The following is an 11,313-nucleotide window of genomic DNA, read 5'->3' on the forward strand; positions in this document are numbered from 1 at the left end:
GTGAACTACCCAGCCTTCAGGAGAACCACAACACCACACAACCCTGCCACAGCAACCTCTGCAAGACATGCTGGTTCATCGACATGGACGCCATCATCTCACGTGAGAACACCATCCATCAGTTACACAGCACATACTCTTGCAACTCGGCTAACGTTGTCTACCTGATATGCTGCAGGAAAGGATGTCCTGAAGCATGGTACATTGGGGAGACCGTGCAGACGCTACAGCAACAGAAGAATGAACACCGCTTGACAATCACCAGGAAAGACTGTTCCCTTCCTGTTGGCAAACACTTCAGCAGTCACGGGCATTCAGCCTCTGATCTTCGGGTAAACATTCTCCAAGGCGGCCTTCACAACATATGACAACGCAGAGTCGCTGAGCAGAGACTGATAGCCCAGTTCCGCACACATGAGGACGGCCTCAACCGGGATCTTGGGTTCATGTCACACTATCTGTAACCCCCATGACTTGCCTGAACTTACTGCCCTGTCTGGAGATAATACACATCTCTTTAACCTGTGCTTAATGCTGTCTCCACTCACATTGTTTGCACCTTTAAGAATTGATTAGCTGTAAAGAGTCGCATTCTAATCAGTAATCTGTAAACTGTCTGTGCCTTTATACGCCCTGTTTCTGATCAGAACTCTCCACTCACCTGACGAAGAAACTGCATTCTGAAAGCTAGTGGCGTTTACTACCAAATAAACCTGTTGGACTTAAACCTGGTGTCGTGAGACTTCTTACTGTGTTTACCCCAGTCCAACACCGGCATCTCCACATCGTGTTTGATGGGGACAGTTTAGAGGAAGCTTTACTCTGTATCTAACCCCGTGCTGTACCTGTCCTGGGAGTGTTTGATGGGGACAGTGTAGAGGGAGCTTTACTCTGTATCTAACCCCGTGCTGTCCCTGTCCTGGGAGTGTTTGATGGGGACAGTGTAGAGGGAGCTTTACTCTGTATCTCACTCCGTGCTGTACCTGTCCTGGGAGTGTTTGATGGGGACAGTGTAGAGGGAGCTTTACTCTGTATCTAACCCCGTGCTGTACCTGTCCTGGGAGTGTTTGATGGGGACCGTGCAAAGTGAGCTTTATTCTGTATTTAACCCTGTTTGGCATGAAGCAGGCACTAGTAATGTTCCCCCAGCCTGATTTCTTACGTGGCATGATGCCCTGTTCAGCGAGCTGCTCCCGTGTCCGTCGATGTTGTAGTCTTAGCTGGAGAACTGTCGGGAGAAGAGAATGAGACACGCTCAGACTATAGGTTGGAATACCATTAACTTACATACTCCAGGCAAATACTCCCCCGGTGCCAGTACTGAGGGAGTGCTGCACTGTCGGGGGTAGATGTATATACTCCAGGATTTGAGCTCCATAATCCAGGCTGACACTCCCCCCGGTGCCAGTACTGAGGGAGCGCTGCACTGTCGGGGGTAGATGTATATACTCTAGGATTTGAGCTCCATAATCCAGGCTGACACTCCCCCCGGTGCCAGTACTGAGGGAGTGCTGCACTGTCGGGGGTAGATGTATATACTCTAGGATTTGAGCTCCATAATCCAGGCTGAGACTCCCCCCGGTGCCAGTACTGAGGGAGTGCTGCACTGTCGGGGGTAGATGTATATACTCTAGGATTTGAGCTCCATAATCCAGGCTGACACTCCCCCCGGTGCCAGTACTGAGGGAGTGCTGCACTGTCGGGGGTAGATGTATATACTCTAGGATTTGAGCTCCATAATGTGGACCCGCCCCCCACCGTTGAAGGAGCCTTGGTGAGTCACTGCAGTACATCCTGTAGATGGTACACAGGCTGTCACTGTTTGGGGAGTGAAACACAGATTCCCAACAGTGCATGTTATACAGACTGAGCTATCTCCTGCAGTCGATATTACGCACACTAGGAAATTTATTACACTGGATATTACACACACTGGGGAATCTATTACATTGGATATTACACACACTGGGGAATCTATTACATTGGATATTACACACACTGGAGAACCTATTGGATAATACATGCACACTGGGGAATGTATTACACTGGATATTACCTACACTGGGAATCTATTACACTTGATAATACATGCACACTGGGGCATCTATTACACTTGATATTACACACACTGGGAATTTATTACACTGGGTACAACACACACTGGGAATCTATTATACTTGACATTACACACACTGGGAATTTATTACACTTAAAATGACACATGCTGTGGAATCTGTTATACTGGACATTACACACACTGGGAATCTATCACACTGGCTGTTACATACACTGGGGCATCTATTACACTGGATAATACAGACACACTGGGGAAATCTATTTACACTGGATATTACACACACTGGGGAATCGATTACACTGGTGAATCTATTACACTGGTTATTGCATAATACACACACACTGGGGAATCTATTACAGTCGATATTACACACACTCGGGAAGCTATTACACTGGGTATTACACACACATGGGAAGCTATTACACTGGATATTACACACACTGGGGAATCTATTACACTGGATATTACACACACTGGGAATCTATTACACTAGATAATACACACACACTGGGGAAGCTATGATGCTTGATATTACACACACTGGGGATCTATTAGACTTAATATGACATGCTGTGGAATCTATTATACCTGACATTATACACACTGGGGATCTATTAGACTTAATATGACATGCTGTGGAATCTATTATACCTGACATTATACACACTGGGAATCTATTACATTGGACATTACACACACTGGGGAATCTATTACACTGGATATTACACACACATTGGGGAATCTATTACACTAGATATTACACACACAAGGGAATCTATTACACTGGATATTAGATGCACACTGGGTATCTATTACACTTAGTATTACAAACACTGGGGAATCTATAACACTGGAAATTACACACGTGGGAATCTATTACACTGGATATTACACACACTGGGGAATCAATTCCATTGCATAATACACACACACTGGGGGGTTTATTACAGTCGATATTACACACACTCAGGAATCTATTACACTGGGTATTACACACACATGGGAAGCTATTACACTGGATATTACACACACTGGGGAATCTATTACACTGGATATCACACACACTGGGGAATCTATCAGACTGGATATTACACACACTGGGGAATCTATTACACTGGATAATATACACCCTGGGGAATCTATTACACTGGATATTACACACACTGGGGAATCTGTTACACTGGAAGTTACACACTCTGGGGAATCTATTGCACTGGATATTACACTCTCTGGGGAATCTACTGCACTGGATATTTTCATAGAAATCCTACAGTGCAGAAAAAGGCCATTCGGCCCATCGAGTCTGCACCAATCACAATCCCAGCCAGGCCCTATCCCCTTATCCCTACTTATTACCAGCTACTCCCTCTAACACTAAGGGGCAATTTAGCATGGCCAATTAACCTAACCCACACATCTTTGGACTGGGGGAAGAAACCGGAGCACCTGGAGGAAACCCATGCAGACACAGGGAGAATGTGCAAATTACACACAGACAGTGGCCCAAGCCGGCAATTGAACCCAGGTCCCTGGAGCAGCAGTGCTAACCACTGTGCTACCGTGCCGCCCATATAATACACTGGATACTGGATAATACACACACTAGGGAATCTATTACACTGGATATTACACACACTGGGGAAGCTATTACAGTGGATATTACACACACTGGGAATCTATTACACTGGATATTACACACACTGGGGAAGCTATTACAGTGGATATTACACACACTGGGAATCTATTACACTGAATAATACAGACACACTGGGGAATCTATTGCACTCAATATTACATACACTGGGGAAGCTATTACACTGGATATTACACATATTGGAGAATTTATCAAACTGGATAATACACACACTGGGGAATCTATTACATTGGATATTACACACCTGGAGAATCTATTACACTGGATATTACACAGACTGGGGAATCTATTACACTGGATATTACACACACACACTGGGGAATCTATTACACTGGATATTACACATATTGGAGAATCTATAAAACTGGATAATGCACACACACTGGGGAATCTATTACACTGGATATTACACACACACGCTGGGGAATCTATTACACAGGATATTACACACCTGGAGAATCTATTACACTGGATATTACACAGACTAGGGAATCTATTACACTGGATATCACACACACATGCACTGGAGAATCTATTACACTGGATATTACACACACACTTTGGGGAATCTATTACACTGAATATTACACACACTGGGAAAATATTATATTGGAAGTTACACACCTGTGGAATCTCTTACACTGGATAATACACACACACTGGGGAATCTATTATGCTGGACATTACACACATTGGGAATCTATTACACTAGATATTATACGCCCTGGCAAATCTATTACACACACTGGGAACCTATTACATTGCATATTACACACACACACAGTAATCTATTACACTGGATATTACACACACAATATATTACACACCCTGGGGAATTGATTACACTCAATATTACACGTAGGGAATCTATTACACTGGATATTACACACATGGGGAACATACTACACTGGATATTTTACGCACGGAATCGATTACACTGGATATTACACACACAGAATCTATTATGCTGGATATTACACACACTGGAAAATCTATTACACAGGATATTACACCCAATGCGGAATCTATTACACTGGATATTACACCCACTGGGGAATCTATTACACTGGATATTACACCCACCGAGGAATCTATTACACTGGATATTACACCCACTGAGGAATCTATTACACTGGATATTACACACACAGGATCTATTACACTGGATATTACACACGCAGGATCTATTACACTGGATATTACACACAATGGGAATCTATTATACTGGCAATTACACATACTGGGGAATCTATTACACTGGATATTACATACACTGGGGAATCTATTGCATGGGATAGCACACCCCGGGGGGAATCTATTACACTTGATATTACATACACTGGGGAACCTATTACACGGGATAGCACACCCCGGGGGGGAATCTATTACACTTGATATAACATATACTGGGGAATCCATTATACGGGATAGCACACCCTGGGGAATCTATTATGGGAGTAGGGTGGGTGGGGAAGTCGGGTGGTCAGGGCAGTGGGAGGGATGGAGGGAGTAGGGGGGACAAGGGGAGTGGGAGGGCTAAGGGGTGAGTTAGGAATATTCACTCACACTTCCCATGCACACGCTCACATTCCCTCACCCGCTTGCATGCTCATACTCCCTCACCTGCTCACACACCCACTCCCTCACCTGCGCACGCGTGCACACATTCGCACTCATGCTCACACTCACACACACTCTTGTGCTCACACAAACAGTCGTGTGCTCACACACTCATTTGCACTCACACTCATACACATGGGTGCGCGCACACTCACGTTTGCACACACACTCGCGTGTGCTGACTCACACTTGCGCACACACATGCTCATTCGCACACATTCTCACGTGTGCGTGCAAAAATGCTCACACACACACTCACGCATGCGTACTCACGCACGCTCGCACACGAGCACTCACACACACTCTCGTGTGCGCTCATACACACTCTTGCATGCGCGTGCTCACACACACTCTCGCATCCACGTGCTCAGACACATTTGCACATGCATGCTCACACATACACTTGCACGCGCACAGTCACACTCTCGCGCATGCACATTCAAACACGCTCTTGCAAATTGACATACAGATTTAGCCTGTCTCCTTCTCACAGACATCCACTCACAATCACCTATATACAAACACTCTCACTCACACACACACACACACACACACACATATACAGGCACACATTCTGTGACACATTAATACACAGACACTTAGACACACACAGATACACAGACATACACTGACACACACAAATGCACACATACAGGCACAGGCAATCTCTCAGTCCATGGAGAACTGTCTCAGAGGGTATGGGATCGATGACGTCCACTCACAGCTGGTCACATTCTGCCAATGCGATTTGACGGGGAACTGTAAAATAACAAGCACTTGCAAAGAGAAAGCTAACTGAACAGTCCAGAGGATTCCCCCAACACCCGCACCCATGCCCACCACCCACACCCACCCCCAACACCAGCCCCCAACACCCACACCCACTCCCAACACCCACAGCCACCCACCTCCCCATCCCCAAACCTCTCTCCCACTCCCTCTGACCACAGCCCCGGGAACTCACCCGATCGGAATTTGGTACGGATCATCAGCGAGCGTTCGGATACTAGGAGAGTCATGGCGGGCAGCCAGAGGGGGCACTGAGGATGAAGGGGGGGCGGGCTGGAAGAGAGGACTGGAGGAGGAGGAGCAGTAAGGGGAGGCGGGCAGGGGGAGGAGAGAGGGTGTCGGAGGGATAGAAAGCATGTCCGCCTCTCCCTCCCTCTCTCTCTCTCTCTCTCCCTCACTCTGAACGTCTGCAGTCAGCTGCAAACAGAACGCTGACACTGACACCCAAACACACGGGGGATCTGTACCCTCACCGAGTGCGCCCCCCCTCCTCCCCCCACCCCCCCTCACCCGCAACCTGAGAACAACAACTGCTGCTGCCGGTGGTTGGGGGGGAGGGGGGCTTAGGGACAGACAGACACCTGTCACACCCAATCACACAGGGCTAGGAGAGTGGGGTCCTGGTGCCAATGGCAGGGAAGGCAGGAGGCATCGCCCACTCTGCTCCCCTCAGAGGCGTTTCCTCCCTCTGATAGAGGAGGGAAGGGTAGGGGACTAGGTTAACCCAAAGGCTGGGAACATATTGAAAGGTGAGTGGGACAATGCCCTATTCTACACTCCCGTGACACCTCTCCCCACACACCCATCAGCGAGGGGAGGGAACAGTGACATGTTCTTTCCAACCTCCCCAACTCCCACACTCTGTCCCTCTTTATCTCCCTCCCTCTCTCTCCCTCCCTCTCTCCATATATACATAACATATATAATGTATAACTGTATTTCTGTCTGTCTGTCTCTCTCTGTCTGTCTGTCTCTCTCTCTCTGTGTCTCGGTCTCTCTCTCTCTCTCTCTCTATCTGTCTCACTCTCTCTCTCTCCCTCTATTTCTCTCTATCTATCTCTATATCTCCAGCACATTGGAATGTAGACACTCAGCAGCTGTGGAGCTGGGTGTCAAGTGTCGTGACAGATGCTCTCACACACGACCGCTCCTGGTTCCTGGAAACTGGGGCTGGTGGGTAGAGTGTAGTGGGGGGGGGGGGGGGGGGGGGGTGGTTTGGCAGCAGGAGGAGGACTTGCCCTGGGCAAAGTCCAGGACTGAATCAACCAAGGCCAAGGCAACATCGGACAATGATCACAACCCTGTCTCCATCCCACACTTGAACTGGATTACAGAGCTCAAATCCTAGAGTATATACATCTACCCCCGACAGTGCAGCACTCCCTCAGTACTGGCACCGGGGTGGGGAAGTGTCAGCCTGGATTATGGAGCTCAAATCCTAGAGTATATACATCTACCCCCGACAGTGCAGCACTCCCTCAGTACTGGCACCGGGGGGAGTGTCAGCTTGGATTATGGAGCTCAAATCCTAGAGTATATACATCTACCCCCGACAGTGCAGCACTCCCTCAGTACTGGCACCGGGGGGAGTGTCGGCCTGGATTATGGAGCTCAAATCCTAGAGTATATACATCTACCCCCGACAGTGCAGCACTCCCTCAGGGGAGAATTTGCTCTTTGAGCACCCTAATGGTGTGGATGGGAGGAGGATCCAGCCCCTGTCCAATTGAAGATGTCAGTTTAACAGGTGACACCTGTCTGGAACTGGTGCCCTGAGCTCCTGCTGGATGTCCTCAGTGTGACAGCCTCCTGTCTGAATGTGACACCATGAGCAAGAGTGAAAACATTAACCCCCACCACCCCCTCCGCAGGGGAAGCAAAACCTTCCGACAGCAAAGAGATGTTAGGGACAGGTGACCACATCATCAGTCAAAAGGGAGAATTTCTGGAGTGTCTTAAGACAGGCAGAGAGAGAGCGACAGAGGGAGAAAGAGAGAGACAGAGGGAGAGAGAGAGAGAGAGAGACAGAGGGAGAGAGAGAGAGAGGGAGAAAGAGAGAGAGACAGAGAGCTAGCATGGGAGACCAAGTCAGAAATCAGACAGAGAACAAGAAAGAGACATAGGGAGGGAGTCTCTGTCTCTCCACGTCTCTCTGTTTTTTTTTCTATCTATTTCTCTCTCTCTTTCTCTCACCTTGTCTCTCTCTCTCTCTCTCCCTTTCTCTGTCCTCCTTTAAGGCGCTCCATAAAACCTCCCTCTTTTACTGAGTTTGTAGTCACCTGCCCTTAATATCTCCCCAGGGCGTACTGGGGTCAGATTGTGTTCAATAATCAGTGTATATGGAGTGTATGTGATGTGTAAGGAAATTCACGCCTGACCAGGCCCCAGGGCTTACCGCTTAACTGTATCCCTGAGAAAAACTGGCACACTGGTTATTGGCATCACTGTGCCGTGTTGACGGGGAGGCTTCAGGGAGGGGAGAGGTTGTGAGGCAGAGTTGGTGGAGGCGGTGAGTGGCTAATGGTAAACATTCTCAAAAGTAGGGAAGAGACGAGGCTGGCAGTAATTGAAAACCTCCAGAGAGTGACGTTCTGTTCTAGGTGACTGAGATGGCAGCAGTAAATCATCCCGGTGCTCGGTATATACAGACAGGAGCAGGTGATAGTGTCATCACCAGCCCTGCCCCCACCTCCGACGTCACCAACCCTGCTTTCTAAAGGCTGTCTGACGATTGACAGCATTAAGACTCCCGTACTCCCCGCCAATCAGCTTCAACACTAGTCTGAAAGTCTGCTGCCTCTGCCCACCCTGTGTCCAGGTTCGCCTTAACCCCCTCCTTATCTCGCTCACCCACACTGCCTCCTGCTGTGGCAACACCTCCGTTTTCATATCTCATCCTTCCATTCAAATCCCTCCCTCCCTATCTCTCTAACCTCCTCCAGCCCCTACAATTCTCATCCTCCTGTTCATATCCCTCACGCTCTCCCTCCCTCCCTATCTCTGTAACCTCCTCCAGCCCCTACAATTCTCATCCTCCTGTTCATATCCCTCACGCTCTCCCTCCCTCCCTATCTCTGTAACCTCCTCCAGCCCCTACAATTCTCATCCTCCTGTTCAAATCCCTCGCTCCCTCCCTCCCTATCTCTGTAACCTCCTCCAGCCCCTGGAATTCTCATCCTCCTGTTCATATCCCTCACTCCCTCCCTATCTCTGTAACCTCCTCCAGCCCCTACAATTCTCATCCTCCTGTTCAAATCCCTCCCTCGCTCCCTCCCTCCCTCTCTCCGTAACCTCCTCCAGCCCCTACAATTCTCATCCTCCTGTTCAAATCCCTCCCTCCCTATCTCTCTAACCTCCTCCAGCCCCTACAATTCTCATCCTCCTGTTCAAATCCCTCCCTCCCTCCCTATCTCTGTAACCTCCTCCAGCCCCTGGAATTCTCATCCTCCTATTCAAATCCCTCCCTCCCTATCTCTGTAACCTCCTCCAGATGTCCGCGGAAAATTAGATGAGTTCAAGAGAGAGGAGGACAGAAAGGCGGAGATTGGTAGTGGCGGGGAGAAATAGAGCATCGGAAGAGGTGTGAATGTGGCATGTCAGCACACAAAATAGAGTAAAAAACGTGGAGATCTTACCCCATCCCCCCCTCCCTCCGAATAAAAAACACAAGGATGGTTCAAGTTGGCATGAAGCCAGGCAAGAGATCTATACTGGGGAGGCGGCAAGGGGAGTTTCAGGTGGCTTATAAAGTACCCACATTGGCCATACGCAAAACATGGCTGGTTGGATGTGATTCCGACATGGGGCAACACTTTCTGAATAACACTGAGCGCGCCACTGCCACAAATAACCTGTCAGGGATGTAACATGGCGTATTTCAGTTTGTTGGACTCAATATTCCCATATAAAAAGGGTCATCATCGGCAAATAAATGCAGCCCATCCCCCCTTTCCATCTCAGTCTCCCCCACTCCTCCCCTTTCCTCCTCAGTCTCCCCCACTCCTCCCCTTTCCTCCTCAGTCTCCCCCACTCCTCCCCTTTCCTCCTCAGTCTCCCCCACTCCTCCCCTTTCCTCTTCAGTCTCCCCCACTCCTCCCCTTTCCTCCTCAGTCTCCCCCACTCCTCCCCTTTCCTCCTCAGTCTCCCCCACTCCTCCCCTTTCCTCCTCAGTCTCCCCCACTCCTCCCCTTTCCTCCTCAGTCTCCCCCACTCCTCCCCTTTCCTCTTCAGTCACCCCCACTCCTCCCCTTTCCTCCTCAGTCTCCCCCACTCCTCCCCTTTCCTCTTCAGTCTCCCCCACTCCCCCCTTTCCTCTTCAGTCTCCCCACTCCTCCCCTTTCCTCTTCAGTCTCCCCCACTCCTCCCCTTTCCTCCTCAGTCTCCCCCACTCCTCCCCTTTCCTCTTCAGTCTCCCCCACTCCTCCCCTTTCCTCCTCAGTCTCCCCCACTCCTCCCCTTTCCTCTTCAGTCTCCCCCACTCCTCCCCTTTCCTCCTCAGTCTCCCCCACTCCTCCCCTTTCCTCCTCAGTCTCCCCACTCCTCTCCTTTCCTCCTCAGTCTCCCCCACTCCCTCCTCAGACTCCCCTATTCCCCCTTTTCTCCTCACTATGAGATGCTGAAATGCTTTGCAATTTGACATTCAGGACTTTGCTCTAATCCACACATTCACCTAATTCCTTGAGTCACAGACATTCACAAGCACAGAAAGAGGCCTTTCGGCCCACTGTGTCTGTGTCAGCCATCGCACACCTGTCCTAATCCCATTGCTCAGCACATGCTCCGTACTGGATACGATGGTGTTTTGAGTGCACATCTAAACGTTTTTTAATTGTTGTGAGAATTCCTGCCTCTGCCAGTCTTTCAGGCAGCAAGTTCCCGATTCCCATCACCCTCTGAGTGAAAAAGCTTTACCACCTCCCCCCTTCACCCACTTACCTTAAATCTATGTCCCCTCTGGTCATTGACCCCTCTACTATGGGGAAAAATTTCTTCCTGTCTCCCCTAGCTATGTCCCTTATACTATTGTACACCTCAGTTAGGTTCCCCCATCAGCCTTCTCTGCTCTAAGGAAAACTCCAGCCTAATCAGCCCCTATTCATAGCTGCACACAGTACTCTTGCTGTGGCCTAACCAGCATTCTATACAGCTCCATCATAACCTTCCCCCTCTTATA

At 49.0% G+C, this 11,313-nt stretch overlaps 1 protein-coding gene across 5 annotated transcripts in view; it reads right to left on the reverse strand.

Annotated features, from left to right (window-relative positions):
* The window catches only part of LOC145340314 (myocardin-like), a 29,581-nt gene extending 22,982 nt beyond the window's left edge, over positions 1–6,599 (reverse strand). For 2 of the 5 annotated variants that reach the window (XM_080184765.1, XM_080184761.1), the window contains exons 1-2: positions 6,316–6,598; positions 1,163–1,228 (exon numbers count right to left, since the gene is read on the reverse strand). In XM_080184765.1, the coding sequence (XP_080040891.1) occupies positions 1,163–1,228; positions 6,316–6,370 (121 nt within the window). In that variant the 5' untranslated portion in view covers positions 6,371–6,598. Of the gene's footprint in view, positions 1–1,162; positions 1,229–6,004; positions 6,111–6,315 lie in introns of those variants that run through there. The other 3 variants (XM_080184762.1, XM_080184760.1, XM_080184763.1) reach the window with 3 other exon arrangements.
* Positions 6,600–11,313: the final 4,714 nt, after the last annotated feature.

This window comes from Carcharhinus amblyrhynchos, unplaced genomic scaffold (genome assembly GCF_965287045.1).
Source record: "Carcharhinus amblyrhynchos unplaced genomic scaffold, sCarAmb.v2.hapA scaffold_920, whole genome shotgun sequence".
Lineage (NCBI taxonomy): Eukaryota > Metazoa > Chordata > Chondrichthyes > Carcharhiniformes > Carcharhinidae > Carcharhinus > Carcharhinus amblyrhynchos.